This window comes from Manis javanica, chromosome 3 (genome assembly GCF_040802235.1).
Source record: "Manis javanica isolate MJ-LG chromosome 3, MJ_LKY, whole genome shotgun sequence".
NCBI lineage: Eukaryota > Metazoa > Chordata > Mammalia > Pholidota > Manidae > Manis > Manis javanica.
Window position 1 is genome coordinate 3,108,368 of NC_133158.1, and position 21,370 is coordinate 3,129,737.

At 52.4% G+C, this 21,370-nt stretch overlaps 1 protein-coding gene across 1 annotated transcript in view; it reads left to right on the forward strand.

The window, feature by feature from the left end:
* DNAH1 (dynein axonemal heavy chain 1) overlaps window positions 1–21,370 on the forward strand; it is a 67,923-nt gene that overhangs the window by 11,652 nt on the left and 34,901 nt on the right. The window contains exons 8-22 of the mRNA XM_073230683.1: window positions 381–542; window positions 1,120–1,372; window positions 11,657–11,814; window positions 12,584–12,795; window positions 13,397–13,695; window positions 14,964–15,114; window positions 15,757–15,950; window positions 16,039–16,264; window positions 16,725–16,844; window positions 17,252–17,334; window positions 18,236–18,377; window positions 18,870–19,025; window positions 19,402–19,600; window positions 19,680–19,933; window positions 20,389–20,601. Coding sequence (XP_073086784.1) covers window positions 381–542; window positions 1,120–1,372; window positions 11,657–11,814; window positions 12,584–12,795; window positions 13,397–13,695; window positions 14,964–15,114; window positions 15,757–15,950; window positions 16,039–16,264; window positions 16,725–16,844; window positions 17,252–17,334; window positions 18,236–18,377; window positions 18,870–19,025; window positions 19,402–19,600; window positions 19,680–19,933; window positions 20,389–20,601 — 2,822 coding nt within the window. The remainder of the gene's footprint in view (window positions 1–380; window positions 543–1,119; window positions 1,373–11,656; window positions 11,815–12,583; window positions 12,796–13,396; window positions 13,696–14,963; window positions 15,115–15,756; window positions 15,951–16,038; window positions 16,265–16,724; window positions 16,845–17,251; window positions 17,335–18,235; window positions 18,378–18,869; window positions 19,026–19,401; window positions 19,601–19,679; window positions 19,934–20,388; window positions 20,602–21,370) is intronic.

The window sequence follows — 21,370 nt, forward strand, 5'->3', positions numbered from 1 at the left end:
CCTTGGTGAGCTTGGAGGGCCCAGCTCAGACACAACATGCTTTCCAGCAATGAAGGAGTCTGTCTGCTTGGGGCTCTCCTGCCTCCTAACCCGTCCCTGCTGGCCTGGGTGTCCCTCTGCCCTGATGGGCTCACGCAGAGTACACGGGCAGGGCGCCTGATCCCTCTGGCTCCTCCTGCCGCCAGGGGTTCCCCAGAGGTCAGCTCAGCTGGGACTAAGGAGTGTCCCCAGTCTGCAGGGCTCTAGAGGGGGTCAGCCTGGTGGGAGAGAGGCCAGACTAGTGACCACCAAGACTGTTCTTAGCACCTGTTGCCCGTGCGCTCAGAGGCCTCTACCTACTCCATGGCAGGGAGCACTGGTGGGTTCCCCTCCTGTTTCAGAGGACCCCAAAAGTCGGAAGCTGAAGTACGAATGGTGTAATGTTGGTGTCCTGGACTACGACAAAGAGAAGAAGCTGTACCTAGTACACAAAACGGACAAGAGTGGCTTGGTGCGAGATGGGATGGAGAAGCCTATCCTGAAAGGAGGGGTCACTCCTGAAGGTACGTGCTCTCCGCCCCTGCCTCAGGAAGGCCCCCGCCTCAGGCCTAGCCTGTCACTGAAGCCAGCCTCCACCCAGGGCATGGCTAGCTCAGGTCTAAATTCTCTCTTGCTCTGTTTGTCCTGTGGCCGTCTGTCCCCTGACCAGGGAAAACCAGAGGACCCAACACTCAGAGACTCCAGGAGGGGCAAAGGGCCATTATTTGATTTTGTCAACTCTGAGCCGCAGACAGTGCTGCCATCAGCATGGTGTTGAGGGGGACCCCAAGCCTGTCACTTAGCAGTGTCTGCCCTGGGTGTGGCATGGAGGAATGGCACTTGAACAACCACCCCTGTTTAACTCCTTGTTTGTGCACAGCTCTTTACAGTTTACAAAGCACTTTCACTCCATCCATGGCAACCTGTGAGGTGGGCAGAGCAGGGGCTGTTGTCGTACCCATTTCACAGATGTGACGGGGTCAGAGGAGGGAAACCACTTGCTCAGGGCCACCATGCCTCGGTGGTAGAGCCGGGCGGGAACCTGGTGCTTGCAGTCCAGAGAGCCCACCTGTGTTCTCTCTCCCACCCACCCCACTGCAGGAATGCCACCCCTCCTGGTCTGCCAGTACTGGGTGCCACGGATCCAGCTTCTCTTCTGCGCTGAGGACCCACGTGTGTTCACACAGCGTGTGGTCCAGGCCAATGCCCTGCGCAAGAACACGGAAGCGCTGCTGCTCTACAACCTGTATGTAGACTGCATGCCCTCTGAGGGCCAGCAGCTCATCAGTGAGCAGAGCCTGAGCAAGATCAAGCAGTGGGCCACGAGCACACCCCGGATGTGCAAAGGGCCCTCGTGAGTCCCTGCCAAACCCTTCCCCATGCCCAAACATCACCTCCTCCAGGGAGCCCTCCAGTGGGGAAGTCGTGCTACCCAGGGAGTGGGAGGTGGTGGTCCCTCCATGCTCATCTGTTTGAGCCCACTGCACTGTGGACTTCTTGGGCCTCAAACCATTCTTTGTTCATCTCCAGATATCTCATTATCAATATAGTCTCATGGATCTTATTTTGTCCAAAGAGGGCTATAATCTCTTACTATCATTTTTTATTTTTATGATCAAATCATCCCAGAATTGGCCAGTGGGAGCCTCTTCAAGCTGATTCCTGTGTCTTTCTGATACGTTTCCATTGTTCTTAGAGCATGTCTTTATGGCACAGCAAGAAATCCTTGGCTTATCCTGTACTTTCCCAGTCCCAGCCCGAAATTAGCTGGAGCCCTGGTCCCTCCTAGTGGGCAGTGGTATTTAGAAGCCAAGACCTGGGCATTAGATTTGCTCACTGCTACTAGGAAATCATTGCTTTGAGGCTCTTAGACCAGAAAAATCTGGAAAATAGACTATTATATCATTGCATTACAGTACATTATATTATATCATATTATTTGTAACTTCTACACACATCCTCATCTATTTCTGTCTATTGGTCTATCTATTAAAAAGCCTGAGTTCATAGTGATACCTTCAAATTGACTTAGCTTATTCTCACTTGTGCATTTTCCTATTTTGTTCTCCAGAAGAAACCTGGCTTGCTTATTTGCTCAGTCCTAGACACAGAATGTAGTTTCAGATTGCCATTCCATACCCTTTAAAAGGAAAACCCATACCGAATAGACTTTGATATTTGTTTCGTGTTCTCTGTCTCTTTAGACTGGGGCATGTAGTCCAAATATCATGTTCAAATTTACTTGGTTTAGTTCTTCCCACCCCCTTCGGTGGGATAGGTTCACTTGGTGAAATACAGCTTGGTCCAGAATATATACACATATATATACAGTGTATGTGTATACAGTCTGCATATATTCTCTCTCTATATATATTATACTCACTAATAAATATTACTAAAAAAAGAGTCATTTGTCACTCTCCACACCCCTTATTCATCCTCTCCTATCCGCATCTCCCATCTTTTCTACTCTGTTCCTTTCACATGCCCATAGTAGCTGATATCACTAACTTCTGAGTTACCCTTTCTGTCTCTCTTTTTGCACAAATGAGCAGACAAATGTATATTTTCTTATATCCTTTCTTTCTTACATGAATACGAGCATATTATACATACTTTTTTCACTCTGCCATTTTCATTTACAAGTCAGTCCTGGAAATTGATCCATATCAGTCCGTTAAGATTTTCTTTGTTCTTTTTACAGCTGCATAGTAATCTGTTATGTGGATGTACCACCCACTGTGGTTTATCCTCTAACATATGGGCATTTAAGTCATTTCCAGCATTTTGCAACTACAAATAATGCTACAGTGAATAACCTTGTGCACTTGTATGTTCATACTAAGGGAGGTGTAGCTTAGGGTAATTCTGAGAAGCGGGATTGCTAAATCAAAAGATAAGTACATATGTTAGTTTTGTGAGATGGCCCCAAATTTCCCTCCGCAAGGGCTGTGTCATTTTGCACGCCCACTGCACTGTGTGAGAATGCTTGTTTCCTACAGCCTTGCCGAGAGCATGTTTATAATACTATTTAATTTTCTGCTGGTATGCAAGGTAAGGAAGTCTGTGAGTATTATCAGTGAGATTGAACATATTTTCAGTCTTTTCATATGATAAAGGGCAATTTTTATATATTTTGTGACTTATCTATTCACGTCTTTTGCCCATTTTTTTTCTTTCAGGTTTTTGAGCTTTTCTTCTGTCTAATTGTAGAGTTCTTTGTATATTAGGATATTGGTCCTTTACCTATGATATATGTTGTAAATATTTTCTCGGGTTTGTCCATTGTATTTTGACTTTGCTTATGGTAATTTTTGCAATGTGACTTAAAGATATTTATATAAACAGTTCTATTAGTCATTTCTTCTGATACATCAGTATTTTGTGTCACAGTTAGAAAGCCTTTCCCTCTATTGAGGTTTTCTTCTAGTACTTGTATGGTTTCATGTTTTACTTTTTATATCCTTGGTTCATCCTTACGCATGGTATGGATCCAGTTTTATTTTTTTCCAAATGACTAGCATTTATTAAATGGTTTATTCAGTGCCCATCAGCATTTATTAAAACCTCCATCTTGGTCAGTGATTTGAGATGCCACCTTTATTATATACTGATTTCCATACACACTTGGGTCTGTTTCTGGACTCCTATCATTCCATTTGTCTACTTATGTGCTTGCTCTACTGTTTTAATCATGTATATATTTTTTAAAGTATTGTTAATATACAATCTTATGTTGGTTTCAAATGTGCATCACAGTGGCTCAACAGTTCCTGTGATCAGCTTATATTGTGATTGTGAATTATTGTGCGCATTTATCCCCCTCTCCCTCCTCCTCCCCACACACCTCACCCTGCACCACCCTAGCCCTTCTCCCTTGGTAACCAGTAGTCATCTCTCATTGTCTGAGTCTGCTGCTGTTTTGTTCCTTCTGTGTGTTTGCTTTGTTTTTGTATTCCACGAATAATTGAAATCATATGGTACTTGTCTTTCTCCACCTGGCTTATTTCACTGAGCATAATACCCTTTAGGTCCATCCCCGTTGTCACAAATGGTAGGATTTCTCTTCCTTTTATGGCTGAATAATATCCCATTGTGTATATGTACCATCTCTTCTTTATCCATTCATCTACTGATGGACACCTAGGTTGCTTCCATATCTTGGCTATTGTAAATAATGCAGCAATAGACATTGGGGTGCATATATATTTTTTGATCAGAGATTTTGTTTTCTTTGGGTAAATTCCTAGGAGTGGAATTGCTGGGTCAAATGATATTTCTATTTTTAGTTTTTTTGAGGAAACTCCATACTGATTTCCACAGTGGCTGCACCAATTGACATTACCACCAACAGTGTGGGAGGGCTCCCTTTTCTCCACATCCTTGCCAACACTTACATTTTAGGTAAGGTTTTATTTCTGGGCTGTCTATTCTGTTCCATTGGTGTATGTGTCAAGCCTTATGCCAGGACCCCACTGTTTTGATCACTACAGCTTTGTAGTAGGTTTTGAAGTTAAGAAGCATGAGGCTTCCAATTTCATTCTTTTTCAAGATTGTTTTGGCTATTTGGGGTTCCTTCAGATTCCATATGAATTCTGTAGATTTTTCTGTTTCTGCAAAAATGTTGGGATTTTGACAGGAATTTGCATGCTTATATTTTCCCATGTGAGCTTTAGTATCAACCTCTTTAGCTCTATTTTAAAAGCACTTCACAGTTTTATTGGGATTGTATTATATTTTCAGTTACTGTAGGTACAGCTGACATCATTAGGATCTTGAATTGTCCTGTCTGAGAACAAGAACATGCATCCATTTGTTCAAGTCTACTTTCATTTTTTTCTGGAGGTCTTTGAAGTATTTCTCATGTAGATTTTGCATATTTCTTATTAAGTATTTTACCTTCTTTGTTGCTGTTATAAATGATATTTTCTTTTACTGTGTCATTGATTTCTGTGTGCTAATTTTAGATCCTCTTACCTTACTGAATTCAGCTAATGTTTGAATTTGTTCTATCATTGATTCTCTAGGGCCTTCCAAGTACACATTATTTGTAAGTAGAGATAGTTTCATTTATTTCTTTCTAATTCTTATTCCTCTAATTACTTTCTCTTACTTAGTTGCATTTTCTAATACCTCTAGTATAATACTGAATAGTAGTGGAGATGATAGGCATCCTTATCTTGTTCCTAATATTAGTGGAAATAACCTCTATGATTCCCCCTTAGGAAAATGCTAGCTTTGGGACTTTATTTATTAAATAACATACTCATTGATTTCTGTTTTCTTAAGTGTTTTTTCGTCACTGGCTTTTAAAGTACCTACGAAGATAAACATGTGATTTGGCTCCTTAGATATATTAACAGGACATATTATATTAATTGAGTTCCTACTGTTGAAACAATCTTGTATTCCTTTCATAAATCCTACTTGGCCAAGGTATGCCACCTTTTTAATGGAGTATTGGATTCTGTTGGTTAAGGTGCTGTTTAGAACCTTTGTATCGATAAATGCTGTTGATCTGTAATTTTTTTGTATGTCTTTCAGGTCGGAAGTGAAGTCATACTTGCCTCATGAAAGGAGTGCAGATGTTTCCCTCCATTATCAGCCCTCTGGGACCATTCAGTTCTCATCGCGCTGTCTGGTCATTCATTCCCTTCTGAGACCCTTTAGATGTGGTGCTTTTCTGTAGGGATGGTTCCTCTGTGACTTTATCCAGGTTTCTAAGGAAATCGGTGTGCTTAAGCTTTCTGTTTCTAATGGGGTCAATTTTGATATACTTTGCTTCTCCAAAAAATTATCCATGTTGGCTAGGTTTTAAAATCTATTTTCATAGGCTTCTACAAAATAGTCTCTTACGATTTTAAAATTGTCTTCTGTGTCAATGTTGACTTCCCCTTGTCATTCCTTATTTTGTAGATTTATGCTCTCTTTTTTTTTTTTTTTGGCTTTATTTAGTTTCTTAGTGACTTGCTTAGTTTGTTAGTTAAAAAAAACAAGATTTAAATTTATTAATTTGACTGTTTCCTACATTTACTTAATGAATTTCTACTTTTAATTATTTCCTTTCTTTTTTGGCTTATGTTTTGTTATATTTATAGTTTGTGTGTATGTGTGCGGGTGCTAGGACTTTAATTCACTAATTTCTTATGGATATGTAACTAATTCACTTACATTCTTATGGATAAATTTGTTTAAGGCTATAGACTTTCTTCTGATAATTGCTTTAAAAATAGTCCACAGATTCTGATAGGTAGTATTTTCTTTTTAATTCTGAAAGTTTCGTTTCTACTCCCCATTTCATGAAAGAGTTGTTTAATAGAAGGTTTTAAAATTTTCCATGGGGAAAGGTCTTGTTTAAATGTTTTCTTAATAATTTCTAGTTTTATTGCATTAGGATCACAGAGTGATATTTATATTTCTGCTATATAGAACTTCGTGATAATTTCTTTGTGACCTAATATATCACCCATTTTTGTGAATGTTCCATTTGTACTTGAGAAGAGGTATATTCCTATTATTAGGGTATAAATTTTTATATAGGAAGATTTCATAAAATCCACCTTATTGACTATGTTATCATTATGAATTGTGGCTTTTAGCATTAAAAAGTGTCCTTGATCAGGTCTAATGCTTTTTGACCTGAATCCTGCTTTGTTTGCTATCAGAATTGTAGCCTGGATTGTTTGTTGTTTTAATTTTCCTGATGTATCTTTGCCCCTCCCTCTATTTTTAGCTTTTCCGAATTAGTTTGTTTTACATAGGCCTCTTGTTATCATCATATAGTCAGGCCTTACTTTATGAGTAATCAAATTGAAAGTCTTTTTCTTGTAATAAGTGAGTTAAGCCCATTCACCTTTATTGATAGAGCTGATAGGTTTAATCTCAATTCTGGGTTTATTTTTCTACATGATGTATTTTCTTTGTTTCACTTATTAGATTTCTTTTGGTATTTAGGAAGGTTTGTGTCTTTATTTTAGTGGTTTCTTGTAGTGCCCACAATCCCCTCCTTTCCTTCTGAGCCGTCTAACATCCAGTTTACAGGTTTTAATAGAATCCTCCCCTTCCCATCCTTTTCCTGAGCAACAATCCTTGATCTTATTCTATTTCCCTCATTCCTTCATCCTCCCAGTTTTAGTTGCTTTTTTCTACTTAATATTTTAACATCATATTCTTGCACTCTCATCTCTATCTTTGTTTTAGTCTTAAATCTACAATTAAATATATTAAGTATGTCAGCCTTTTTTCTGAATTTTTCCCTGTCACCTTGTGGGGAAGGAAAAATCCTTTTTTCTTCTTCCCTCTAGAATTTCAGCTGGGGCTCTGTAGCAAAAGACAGATTAACAAGAGAAAAGCATACTGATTTACTGAATGCATTTTCCAGACATGGGAGCCTTCCTAAGAAAATGAAGACTGAGAGGTTAAACCTGAGCATTTTCATGCTGGTCCAATGAAGACTGGAAAGTGCGGGAAATGTGTCAGGACAAGAGGATGGGTGCCGGGGGTAGTAGCCGGGGGATCTCAGAAAGACCGCTCATTTGGAGTCCTCTTGGTGGGGCTCCGTTCTGGGGCTAAGGAAGTCACTCTCCTCTGGGTGTGGGGCGACTCTTTCTCTCAAATTTCTCTAGCTTAAAACCTTCACTACTCCAAGATGCCATCTATGGGGCAGTGTATCCTGATCCCTATCAATCCCTTGGCTGGATAAAGACCCTCTTCTAATAGATTCCTCCTAAAGGGCTCAGGCATGTAGTGTTCCTAGAGTTCTTGTATGTTTAAAACTTGGACAGTTTGACCGGATATAAAATTTTTGGTTCACACCTTTATTCCTTGAGGGTTTTTTTTTAATGCCTCTCTTTTTTGTTTGAGAAGTCTGATGCCAGTCTCCCTTGTAAGTTGATGTTTGTGGCTTGGACACCTTGGGGATTTTCTTTTTTTTAAATCTTCAAAGTCTAATCATTTTACTAGCATATGTCTCAGTGTTGATCATTCTGGGTCAGTTTTCGCAAGTACACAATGGGCCTTTTAAAATATATCGATCCAGATATTCTTTTATTTCTGGAAATTTCCATTGGATTATAGTTTTCAATATGAGTTCTGTTCCACTGTTCTGTTTTTCTTCATCAGAGATTCCATTATATATCTCCATCTTTACCTACCTACGTGTCTGTTTCTTCTCCCATTTCTAATTCAGCTACTTCCCTACCCTTTTTGGTTTTTTTCTTTCTCTCATTTCCATTCTCTTGGTTATATTCCTGCCTGTCTCCATGCACTTTATTACCTTTTCTTACTTGACTGTGTTTTGCCTTGAGCATAATGTTACTTAGCCTTCCTTCCTGAGATAATTTTGTTTCTCTCATTTTTTTCCCCCTGAGTTCAATTAATTATTTGCCTTCCTGTTATTTGCCCACTTCTGTGCTCTGTTTTTGAATTTCATACTCAAGGTGATTTTTCGGGTGCCCAGATCCCTGTTGGAAGGTGTCCAGCTCAGTTTGAAGGGCTGTGCTGGTTTCTTTCTCCAGGGTCTTTGTTTCATCGAGCGGCGGATGGGGTTTCCCTCCTTGAGGTGTTTTGCTCGTTCTCACAGCAGCTTTATGTAACTGTAGTCCTCTTTCACCTGCTCATTTCACAGGTTTGGGTCGGTTTATAAGATTCCCAGTTTAGGGCGCCCTCTTCTGTCCGTGTGGCAAGCGAGGTTTCTTTACGGACGTCCGTGTATGCGTGTGCGCGTGCGTGCGCGGGGAGGTGGGCTGTGTGTCCCCAGGTTTCCTGCTCTCTCTCATCCTGCAGGACTCCACTTTTCGCCGTTGCTTCTTTCCCCGTCACCCTCCAGTCTCCAGGGGATCCCTCCTCTTTCCTTTTCTCTCCCCCTCAAAAGTCATGCCTTTCTGAGAACGCCATCCTGGGCGCATGCACCCAAGGTCCTCTCTGATGATAGGTGCTCTGATTTCCAGGACTCCTGCTCTGTATTTTTGCAGCTGGGTGGACTTTCTCTTTCCGTCAGGATTTGAAATCAATCTTAGGCTACCACGGCTCCCCAGTTCTGTGCCATTCCTCCCCGCCTGCCCTTGTCCTCTCTGAAGGCCTGCAACAGGAGTGAGCAATAGCTCACTGAGACTTGATGTTTATTTCTCCACTTACCCATTTCTTGAGTTTTATATCATTTGGAATGTTTTTGGTTCTATGCAACACATATGCTGGGCTCAGTTTGGCTTAGACAGGAAATGCACTACTGTCCTATACCAGAAGTCTGGTGCAGGGCACTCCAGGCTTGGCACACCAGGCCATGTCCCCACTGCGTGCCAGCTTACAGCTGGATGGCAGCAGCTCTTTCACACTCTAGGCCCCGTCCACAGAGTCCTGCTGCTGCCCACACTCCTAGCAGCAGAGTCTCTCCTGGGCGTTCCTGTGTAAGGGATTTAGTGATGAAATCCACTCAGGGAGTGAAGGGGCAGGACTGGATAGAGGAGGCTGCTGGGCAGAGATGTGGTCTAAGTCCAGCCTCTGCCCCGTGGGGACTCCGGAGCATGAATGACATGCCACAGCGTATGTCCTGAGGGAGACACAACAAGAGAGCCTGATCTAATGTCTCTGCAGCTGTCACTGGTCATGACTGGGTCACTTTCCCACTCCTCACTCAGGGAGCAGTCAGGGCCAGCTCACCTCTGTTGGCTCAGACTAGGGGGATTGCCCAGGAGCTGGGGGTGTGTCAGCACCTCCCAAGTCAGTGAGAACGGAGGCAGTTCTGGAGCAGAAGCGAGGTGCAGTCAGGCAGAGGTGGACAGCAGGGAGTCGGCCACATGCATGGCGAGTTTGCTTTATGCCGGGCACAGGGCACGGTGGTGGGCACACCCAACAGGGACCTGCCCTCTGGGCTCAGTCTCACCAAGCAGACCGACCAGGAAAAAGCTCAGTGGTTTGAGGAGCTGGCAGGTATTGTGAAGACAGAGTAGATAAGGGGCGTCCTAGAGGGGCTGCTTTAGGTGGCCAGTGGTGGTGGTGGCGACTCACTGGGTGCTGACATTTGTAAGTAAGGGGAGGAGAGGGTTCTGGCAAGCAGAACAACAGGGAGAATGAGGGAGATGCCTGCAGGATCTGCCTGTGAGGAGAGTGTGGATGGTGTGAGGTCCACCCTGCCTGCTGCCTCCAGATCTGAGCCCAGGTTAGGGGTCAGCTGGGGGGTCACCCACCCTTGGGCCCAGTCGTGATGTCTGAGCTCTCATGTTCTCCTGAGTTCTCAGTGCCTTCCAGGTGCTGGCACACGGCAGGCACCCAGTAAACATTTGCTAAGAGGAAGAGTGCCTCAGTGACCGGCGTCCTCTGCAGAGCCCTGAGCTACCGCGTGGTGGGCAGGTGTGAGCAGCGAGCAGGCAGCCCTTTGGTGCCTCCGGGCCCAGGACTCCCTGCCCACTGCTCTGGGGCCTGCCCTGGGCTCCTCGGGATGGGCATCAGCAACAGAAAGTGGGCACACTGCTGATCAGGGACAAAGCATCGGAGCTGGGGGCTGGTGGCCAGGCTGCAAAGAGGCTGAGCTGTTGGACAGCATCTGAGCGGCCAATGTGGGCGACCAGAGGCTCTCTGAACACCCCACAGCCGACTTGAAGTATCTTCACTGCCTCACTGTTTATCCAGCAGACCCTCAGGGGGATCCTGCTGGGCACTGGCCCCCCCACTGCTCCAGGGAGGAGCCTGAGGCGGGGAGGGCCCACTCCTGCTCTAGCAGTGAATGGCCAGACTGTCACGTCCCAGCTGGGATGTGAGAGTCAGGGAGGCAAGGACGCAGAGGGTCGCTGCAGCCCAGAGCCAGGAGGTGGAAGTCGGGGATGGCTTCTTGGAAGAAGTGGCACTTGAGCTGAGCCTGCTTGTCTGGGAAGCAGAGAAGCATAGAAAGAGAGCTGTGGGCCAGGGCCTTGGTGAAGGATGCCCCTGTGGAGAGAGGGCCTCCTGGGTGATATGGCTCACCTCCTGCCAAGGGCTTCACTGCTGGTCACGCACAACTCGGAGCCATGGAGATGGCTTTCATTCATCCCTTTATGTGTGCATTCAACACTTGTGTAATGGGGGCCCCTTGCAATGCCAGGCCCTGAGCAAGCCTGTGCAGAAATGACCAGAAACCAGACATAGCGCCAACGCTGCTCTCCGCTGTGCTCACTGACCAGCTGGGTGCAGGGGTGTTGAGACAGGGGAAGCCCTTTGGGGGCATAAATGGGGCCTGCCCTCATCTAGAGAGGGCAAAAGATGCCCGGGACAGAACCCCAAGGGAGGAGCCGGGCTGGTCAGGCTGAAATAGGGGCTGGAAGACTGTGGCAGCCAGAGGGCATGGTGTGTGCAAGGGCTGTGAGGTGAGAGGGAGCTTGGTGCCTCCAGGAGGGACTCGAAGGCTGCTGGTGGCTGGAGCTGGGGGTGTGGGCAGGGAAGGGCCTGCGGGGAGGGCAGGGCCAGCCTGCAGGGCCTCTCGGGTTCCAGGAAGGGCTTTGGCTCAGCCTAGCATCCAAAATTTGAGTCTTGTGGGAGTGGATTGGGACAGGCAGGGGTGGGGTGCAGGCAGGGCAGTGGCACCATCAGGAGGTGAGAGGCCAGACAGGCAGATCTGGGCTGGGCAACAGGGTGGCCCTGACTGCCCTGCCTTGGTCCCCATGGGCAGGTTTCTGGGGCACCTCGGCAGCCTCTCCAGGGAGGTGAACCTGGACTACGAGCGCAGCATGAACAAGATGAACTTTGACCGGGTCGTCTCCTCCCAGCCCCACACCTTCTCCTACGTGACCCTGCCTCAGAAGGAGGAGGAGAAGGTGCCCAACCAAGGTGAGGGTGGCTGGGCAAAGGCAGGCCCCATGGCTGTCCACTGGGCCAGAGCCCTCCCTCTAGGGTCGTCTCTGAACCTGCCCCGTCCCCACATTCCCCTTCTTCCCTACCGCCTGGAGAGCTGGGCAGGTTGGGGGTGAGGTGCGGGAAAGGCTTCTTCAAAGATAGCAGATGGACAGACTGATCAGGTAGGAGCCAGGCTAGCACGTGCCAGGAAAGCAGTTGTTCAGGAGAGGATCGGAGAGCTCTGGGTGTCTGCCCTAGGGACACCCGGGCCTGCCTTCCTCCAGCAGCAAGGGTCGTTTGGCACTGACTCGATGCCCTCTCAGGGGAGGCTGCTGGTCCTCTGGCCCCTTTGCTTTGGGCTCCCCCTCCCTGCTCCTTCCATTGCTTGGACCCAGCTTCCATGAAGTGCCAGAGCCTGGTGGGGTGTGGATGTGGGGCCTGGTGCTAACAGCTTCCTTAGTGCTCCAGGGCAGGCCCCTGGGGTTGTGTGCAGAGTGGGCAGGAGGGGACGGAATCTGAACTTCTCACCCCTAGGTGCATCCAGAGGGTACTAGAGGGCATTCACTCACCCCAGAGTAGGTACCTTGCTGAGAGGCCTCAGGGCCACTCTGGCAGGCTGTGGGAGACGAGGGCATCTGGGGACATGGTGTCTCTTCTGCAGAGGAGGCGGGAGTTATGTGCCTCCTTCAGCACCCTGTAGATTGTCCTCATCCCGGTGTGCCCCAGGCAACCTGACACTGGTGCTCGGCCCCCACCCCCACAGGGCTGGTGACTGTCCCTGAGTACCCTTTCTGCAAGCAGAGGGAGGACTTCACCTTCGCATCCCTGCTCACATGGCCGGAGGTCATCATGGCCCTCAGCAAGGTGCGAGCCGAGTGCAACAAGGTGACCACCATGTCCCTGTTCCACTCAAGCCTCTCCAAGTCCAGCCGCCTGGAAGAGTTTGAGCAGATCCAGTCGCAGACCTTCTCCCAGGTGCGTGGGCAGCAGGCACAGGGGACGGCAGCCAGAGACTTGCAGCTGACAGGCACAGGCCAGGGGCCCCAGCTTGATCTGAAAAGCGGACCTGCTCCTCCCAGACCTTGCGGGAGGTGGGGTGGGTGCCTCGGGGTGGCTCATCGCAGGAGAGGACGGCCAGGTAGGCTCCCCTCGCAGTCTCTTTCTGTCCAACCCTGGTGGGCTCTGAAGCAGACCCCTTGTCTCAGAAAGGGGAGCAGGAGCCCCATGTGCGGCACAACTACTTGAGGATTGGGCTGTGAGGGAGGAGGGGTGCGGCCCCCCTGGAGACAGGCACTGGTGGCCGAGAAGAGCTCGTGTCTCTGCCTCATTCCCCACTCTCTGCCTCTCCCCCTTGGAAAGAGGGAAGCCCTGCTCCTGACCCTCCCTCTCAGCCCTGGGCTCCCGGGGTCACAGGAGGGTGTGGATGAGTGGGGCTCGGCAGTTAGTTGCGGCAGGGCAGGTCCTTCTGCGGGCATCTGCTCCCGAGGCTGCTGCAGCACCCCAGTGCCTGGAACCCTGAGCGTGGCGGCCACGGGCTCAGGCTGGGTGGCTGTGTGATGCCCCCTGGCCATTCCAGGTGCAGATGTTCCTCAAGGACAGCTGGGTGAGCACGCTCAAGGTGGCCATGCGCAGCAGCCTGCGCGACATGAGCAAGGGCTGGTACAACCTGTACGAGGCCAGCTGGGAGGTGTACCTCACGTCCAAGCTGCGCAGGCTGATGGAGCTCATCAAGTACATGCTGCAGGACTCGCTGCGCTTCCTGGTGCAGGACTCGCTGAGCAGCTTTGCCCAGTGCATCAGCGAGGCCTGCTGCAGTGTGCTGCACTGCCCACGGGACATGGCCTGGGGCGAGGACCGCATCAACAGCTCCTACAGGTGGGGCCCCGCTGGGCGAGGCTCCTGGTGTCCCACAGCTGTTCCTTGCCAGGCCCCTGGGGGCTGCAGCTGCTGGGGTGGCGACCAGGGCAGCCTGTCCGAGAGCCCGGCTCCCACCCCAGCTGCCAGGTGCCACCTCACAGGCTCTGACTTGAGTTTCTCCTGGGGACCTTTATTCTCTCAGTCAGTCACGAGTCACTCAACTGGGAAAGATTCTTTGAGCACTTGCCCTGAGCCGTGCGGGTTCCAGGGGAGCAGGGCAGCCGGCGGCTGCTCTCACGGGGGGACGCGTGCAGGCGAACAGTCATCGGCAGTCTTGGCAGGGACTGTGCCAGGGAGAGGTGGCATCTGAGTCAAGACCTGAGGCCCTGAGGAGACACAGGGGAGGGGCACCAGGTGGAGGGGCCAGAGCGCGAGAGGCCTGAAGGGCTGGCTGTCAAGGGAAGAAGGGCCAGCAGGTGTGGCTGGAGTGGGGGGGTGGGGAGGCTGGCCAGGATGCCTGTGGGAGAGGCTGCAAGGACCAGGCGAGAGCACGCAGGCCTCCTGGGGTCATAGTTGGGGCCAGACTTATTCTAAGGGTGGTCAGCAGCCATCACAGGGGTTAACGATCCGATTTACATTCCGAAATGGTGCTCTGGGTTTGTGGGGACAAGTGAGGCAGAAGAGAAGTCCGACTAAGGCTCTTGCCATTGTATAGATAAGGGCCGAGGGGTGGGGACGTGGTGGGGCACTGTGTGGGAAGTAGTGCTGTGGGGCCTGGATGCAGAAGGGCGTGAGGAGACCAGGCTGATTGCAGGCGCCATCCCGAGCCCCGGGCCCAGGGGGAGCTGGAGGGAGTCAGGGGACCTGGGATGTCTGAGATAACCATTAGAGGTCCAGGGGGCAGGTGGCTGGCAGTCCAGATCATAGACCCAGCTGGGATCCACGCTTGAGGGTTGTTGACATGTAGTGGGCAGATGAAGCCAAGGATGGTGGGCATCTAGGGAGAGTGGGGGCACCCGAGGGCCCAGGGTCCAGCCAACACTCCCTGATGACCTGAGGACTGAGTGGGGCTCCTCCCTGTCCCTGGGGCCCACGGATCTTTGGGGGAGTGGCAGAAATGGAGGAGCCTATTCGGCTGGTGTAAGTCTTCCTCTCTGGTAACTTGGAGTTTTCTGGGAGGAGGGAGGAGGCAATTGGAGAAGCTCAAGAGCCATTGCTGGCAGGAAGGGCAGAGGGCCAGGTCTCCCCAGGCCCTGTCCACGGTCAGCCTGACCACCCCCCTGCAGGCCCCGGAAGAACCCCCTGTTCACCGTGGACCTGGTGCTGGACAGCTCGGGGGTGCACTACAGCACACCGCTGGAGCAGTTTGAGACATCTCTGCTCAACCTCTTTGACAAGGGCATCCTGGCCACCCACGCGGTGCCCCAGCTGGAGAAGGTACAGCTGTAGCTTGAAGCCCGGGCACCTGTGCTAGAGCAGTACAGCTTTTCCGCGGGCCCCCACCTGGCTGGCCGTGTGCTCAGCACTGTTAGTACTGGGATAGCTCTTTCATTCCTCACCGAGAGCTGAACTGGAGACCATCAACATGCCCATGTGTCAGGCTTGGAGCAGTTCAGCCTAAGGTCACACCGCTGCTGGGTGTCAGACCTGTTTCCAGCAGGGCTCACTCGTCCACTCCCACCACAGCATGTCTTCCCCAGATCCTGCCCAGCACGTGACCTGTCTCTTTAGCTAAGATGTAGACACACTGACCTCCACACTTGGGAGCCCTTGTCAGAAATCCCCACTCACACCCCTGCCATGCCCAGCCCATTCCTCTGTAGCTCCAGCCGTCTCCCCCACCCCTTGCTGGTCACCCCGTCTGCTCCTTCCCTTGGCTCTCGACTGAGGCAGGCATAGGCAGAGGAAGATGCCGCCCCTGTATTAGTCCTGGGTCCCCTCCAAGAGCCACCACAACAAAACCTCACCTCTACCCCACCATGCCGCACTGCTGCCACTCAGCCTTGGGTCACGCCTCCAGCCCTCCCACCCTCCTGCCCCATGGCACATCCACTCTCAGGCCTGGGCTTGACTCCACAGCTGGTGATGGAGGACATCTTCATCAGCGGCGACCCCCTGCTGGAGTCTGTGGGGCTTCACGAGCCGCTGGTGGAGGAGCTGCGTGGCGCGGTCGCCAGTGCTGTGCGGCAGGCCTTGGTCCCCCTGCAGGCCTATGCCAGAGAGTACAGAAAGTACCTGGAGCTGAACAACAACGACGTCACCACGTTCCTCAAGTGCGTGCCTGCGTCTGTGTCTGCACTGTCTGCGCGACCCTGCCCACCCGCTCACGCCCTCAGCCCCTCCTGTGCCCACCATCCACAGGGCCTACCAGACGCAGTGCCCACCGGCTGAGGAGGTACGGCAGGTGGTACTCACTCACCTGCAGGAGAAAGAGGTCCTGGACAGCTCGCTGCCTAGCAGCATCATCATTGGGCCCTTCTACATCAACGTTGACAACGTCAAGCAGAGCCTGTCCAAGAAGTGCAAGGCCCTGGCCACTTCCATGCTGGACATCCTGGCCAAGAATCTGCACAAGGAGGTGTATGATGTGCGTGCCCTCTCGCCCAGCCCCAGTGGCTGCAGTGACACACCCTCCCTCACGTATGTGGGCAAGTTGTCCCCAGACAGGAGTAGGGCTGTCTGCAGATGCCCAGCCCAGTGGAAGGCTCTGAAAGTCATTGTGACTTGACCCTATCTATCTGTGGGGAGCTGTCCCCTATGGGAAGTCCCAGGAAGTGGGAGCTGCCGCCTCCTTCCCTAGACTTGTAAAGACCTGGGAACTGCTCATGAGGACCCCCTGGGATGGGTCATTTCAGGGAGCTGAGAGCGTGCTGGTGCAGGCCCGAGAGGTCTGGAGTGTGGGTCAGCTGGGTGCAGAGGGCTGGGGAAGTGGGCCAGGTGATGCCCTCCTCCTACTGCAAGGCCCGGCTGCCCAGTGAGCTGGCTGCAGGATGTGGTGGGGTGGAGGAGGAGCATGCGGCCTCTCCAGCACCCTCCTCCTACGGCAGATCTGTGAAGGGTTCCACAGCATCAGCCGCAAGATCTACGAGAAGCCCAACAGCATTGAGGAGTTGGCTGAGCTTCGCGATTGGATGAAGGGCATCCCTGAGAAGCTGGTGGGGCTGGAGGTGAGGGGGCACACGGAACCTGGGGGGCATGGGGCTGCTGTTTGGGTGCTGGGGGCCAACAGGGGCAGGAGGTCAGGGGCAAGGGGTTTGGGGGAGGTAGATGCACAGAGGACAGGTGGCGAGGAGGGTTATAAGGCTGGGTGCAGGTGGGGGCTCAGAGCTATGCTGTTCAGGAAGTCAGGAGGGCAGAAAGTATCAGTTAGGGGCTGGCGCTGGAGGTGTGGTGGCCATGGCTCTTGCAGCCCTGAGCCCAATGCTAGCCTGGCACCCCATGCCTTCTTCTCCACCCCTGGCCTCCCCTGTCTGGAAGAGAGTAGCCTCTCCTTAGCTCCTAACCACTTGGGGAGCTCAGTCCCAGTCAACGCCTCCTCTGGGCACTCCGGCAGCTCTCACATCTGTCTGTGCAGGAACGGATTGTGAAGGTCATGGAAGACTACCAGGTCATGGACGAATTCCTTTACAACCTTAGCACGGAAGACTTCAATGACAAGTGAGTGGGAGACTGGTTTCCACCCCAGGTGGCAGGGAGCAGAGGTGAAAGGCAGGTGCTGCAGCGGCTCTATTCAGATATCCTAGTGGCTACAGGCTGTGCAGCCACACCAGAAATGCCTTTTGAAGATACCAGAGGCCATGGCTCCAGAGCCAGGTGTCCAGTTGGGCAGGAGGACGTCATTTGGGCCTGTTGGCCTAGGGACCCTATCCCGTTGTCAGTCAGACACACCTGTTTGCCCCGGCCTAGGTCCCCTTGTTTGTGACTGTGGCTCTTTGTTGTCCTTGGGCACGCCAAGGGAAGGCCTCATGGGTAGCAGCCTCAGGCGGGAGCTGCCTGGCTGAGGCTGCAGAGACCCCTTACTAAGGTGCCTCCAGGATGCCAGGGCCTGGGGGAGGCCGGCACTGTCTCCTGGGAGCCCAGGCCGGGAGCCACAGCACCGGCTTCACAGAGCACCCTGGTGAAGGTGGCCCCCAGCATTGGCACTCCCAAGCCACCTGCAGGTGGAATCCCTGAATGCCCACATCTTCCAGGGAGAGGGGAGCTGGCCTGGTGGCCCTGGTTGGTCACCAAGGCGGTACAGACTAGAGGCTGTCACTCTGCCTCCTCTGAGCGACAGCCCCTCCAGACCCTGGGGTGTAAGAGGGAGCTCAGCCTCACTCCTCTTATTTTGGACATTGCTCCCCTGGGCCCCATCACTGTACAGGGCACACTGGATCTGCATCCCCAGGGCAGGGATGGCCTCCTCTGCCAGGCAGGCCCACACCCCGATGTGCCAGCAGCTGCCTCCCAGCCTATGTCTGGGACGCATTTGCCCAGCTCAGGCGGGATTCCCTGCCTGCCCCACCCACCTGGTGATCGCAGCTGGGACACTCCCCCACCCCACTGCTGCCCCTCCCAGGTGGGCCGCCACCAACTGGCCTTCTAAGCTCCTGGGGCAGGTGGAGATGGTGCGGCAACAGCATGTGGAAGAAGAGGATAAGTTCCGCAGAATCCAGATCATGGATCAGAACAACTTCCAGGAGAAGCTGGAGGGGCTGCAGGTGCGGCTGCTGAGGGCTCCACTACGACCTGCTCTCTGCCAGGCCAGCATGCATGCACACGCACATGCCCGCCCACATGCACACATGCGCACACACGCCCGCCCGCACAAATATGCACTCTCCGGGGCGGGGCTCACCTCAGGCCTGCAGGAGGTGGTGTTAGTGTTTGATGGGTGAATTGGTGGATGAGTGAACAAATGGCTACTGGATTGAACTGAAAGGCTGGAGGGGTTCCTGGGCAGCGAAGGACCCCACCTCTTCATTGTGTCCTCCCTGCCCTGGTAGGCTATGCGCACAGTGCCTAGGGCACTGGGTCTTTCTCCGATCTCACTGTGTTCCCACAGGGCAGTTGGCCTGCCTGTGACAGGCCAGGAGCCTACTCAACCTGGAACTGGGAAGGGATCCTGGGGGCGTAGGGCTTCCTGGGTGCATGGGGTGCTGGGCATGGGTGGGGCCACTGAGGCCCCTGACCTCATGCTCCTTGGCCCACAGCTGGTGGTAGCTGGCTTCTCCACCCACATGGAGGTTCTGCGAGCACACGAGATCGCCAACGAGGTGCGGCGGGTCAAGAAGCAGCTGAAGGACTGCCAGCAGCTGGCTGCTCTCTACAACAACCGCGAGCGCATCTTTGGCTTGCCCACCACAAGCGTAGGCCTCCTGTGGTGTACCCGACCCCTGGGCTTGAGGAAGGGCCCCAGCATCTATGGACACATCCAAACCCTAGGTGGCAGGGCGCTGGCATTTGAGGAGTCAGGGCTCAACAGACTGCAGAGAGAAAACCCACCCCTGGCCCTCAGGGCCAGGAGCCTGGCTGGAACAGACAGGAGGCTTGCCCGTCAGTGCAGGCTTTGCTCAGCCACTCTGAGCCCAGAGCCTATGTGGGGCAGGCAGAAGAGAGGGCAGGCCTGAGGCTATGGGGTCAGGATCAGGGACGGCAGCCAGTGCAAGGAGGCAGAGAGGGCCCGGCCCAAGAAGGAGCAGCCTGGAGGGCTCCCCAGACAGCCCTGCTCTTCTGCCCTTGCAGTATGACAAGCTGACCCAGATGGTGAAGGAGTTTCAGCCCTACCTGGACCTCTGGACCACAGCCTCTGACTGGCTGCGCTGGTCTGAGAGCTGGATGAACGACCCTCTGTCAGCCATTGATGCTGAGCAGCTGGAGAAGAATGTCACCGAGTCCTTTAAGACCATGCACAAGTGTGTGAAGCAGTTCAAGGACATCCCAGGTAGGCAGCCAAGCTGGCCTAGCCATTCCTTCCTCTCCTGCGCTGGCTGCTTCTCATTTCTGCCTGACCTGCCCGGCAGCCTGCCAGGACGTGGCCTTAGACATCCGGGCCCGCATAGAGGAGTTCAAGCCGTACATCCCGCTGATCCAGGGGCTGCGCAACCCTGGCATGCAGACCCGGCACTGGGACATGCTATCCAATGAGATCAACATTAATGTCAGGCCCAAAGCGACCCTGACCTTCGCCCACTGCCTCGAGATGAACCTGCAGGATCACATCGAGAACATCAGCAAAGTGGCTGAGGTGGCTGGCAAGGAGTATGCCATTGAGCAGGTGGGCAGCCACCAGCAGTGCTGGGCTCTGTTCCCCAGGGCCATTCAGCAGGCCCAGGGGTTGGGGTGCATTCTCTTCCATGAGTTAACAGTGTGGTGGGGCTTGGCGCAGCGTCCAGCATCCCTATCACACTCGGTTACTCCTCTCGAGGTATGTCCTCCCCCAGGAAGGAGCTGGTAGCACTGCCCTCATAATTAAGAGCAAATTAAGGCTCAGAGAGGTTCAGCAACCAGCAAGGGCCAGCACTGGGACCGTAGTGCCTGCCTGGCACCTTGGCTGCCTCCCACACGCACATGCATCTTGTATGCATGCAGCGCACATGTGAGAGCCACTCAGCCATGCAGTCAGAGGGGCCTGTGGGGAATTTGCTGACCAGATAAGCTGAGAGTATTTGCCAGAGGGGCCCATGAAGGTCCAGGGCTGCCAGGACCTGGCCTGACAACCCCCTACCCCAGGCCCTGGACAAGATGGAGAAGGAATGGTCGGCCATCCTGTTCAACGTGGTGCCCTACAAGGAGACGGATACCTACATCCTCAAGAGCCCCGATGAGGCCTCGCAGCTGCTGGACGACCACATTGTCATGACCCAGAGCATGTCCTTCTCTCCCTACAAGAAGCCCTTTGAGCAACGCATCAACTCCTGGGAGAGCAAGCTGAAGCTGACCCAGGTGGGCCCTCCCTGGCCCTGCCCTGTCCTCGTGCACCTCTCCTCTGTGGTGTCTGTGGGCTCCGAGCACTGGGGTGCCCTGCCTGGGTTGTGCAGCTCCTAGTCATCTGATGGGCCCCTCATTCAGAGGAGACAACAGAATGGAATATGCTATCTCTGCTGGGGGGCAGCTTGGAACTGTTTCCCAACCTGTGGTGGAGTTGGGCCGTGAGAGCTGCCCATGGACCTCGCAGGGCTGCCTGGGCTTGGGACAACTGGGACCTGCAGTCTCGGAACTTTTGGGCTGGACTCCACCATGCCCTGGGCTCCTCAAGGCCTTCTCCTGCTCTGCCCTGGGCCTCACTTGCTGGCTCGGGATGAGGGGGCCAGGGCACTGAGGACTTCCTGTCTTCAGCTCTCAGTGTCACAGGCAGGGGTCTGCAGAGAGGTGGAGGACTGTCCTGGGGTCAGGCCTATGTGTGATTCAGACAGCTCCTTCCCGGGGCCTTCCTGGGAGCTGTGCAGAAACCACCCATGAAGGCCAGATGCCAGGAGAGGGTAGTTGGTTTGCACACTCGCTGGATCACCCCGAGATGCCTGACTGTCACTGTTGTCCCTGGTCTCCCTCTTTTCTCATGCTGCCCTGAGACTTCCACCTGACGTTCCAGCCCACCTTCCCTCTCCCCCAAGGCCCAGCGTCAGGCAGCCCTCCCAGCCTCCCTTGTACCTGCCCGCAGGCTGTGCCTGTCGGGGCCCTTGGCGGTGCCTTCTACGGAGCATGGCACACATCA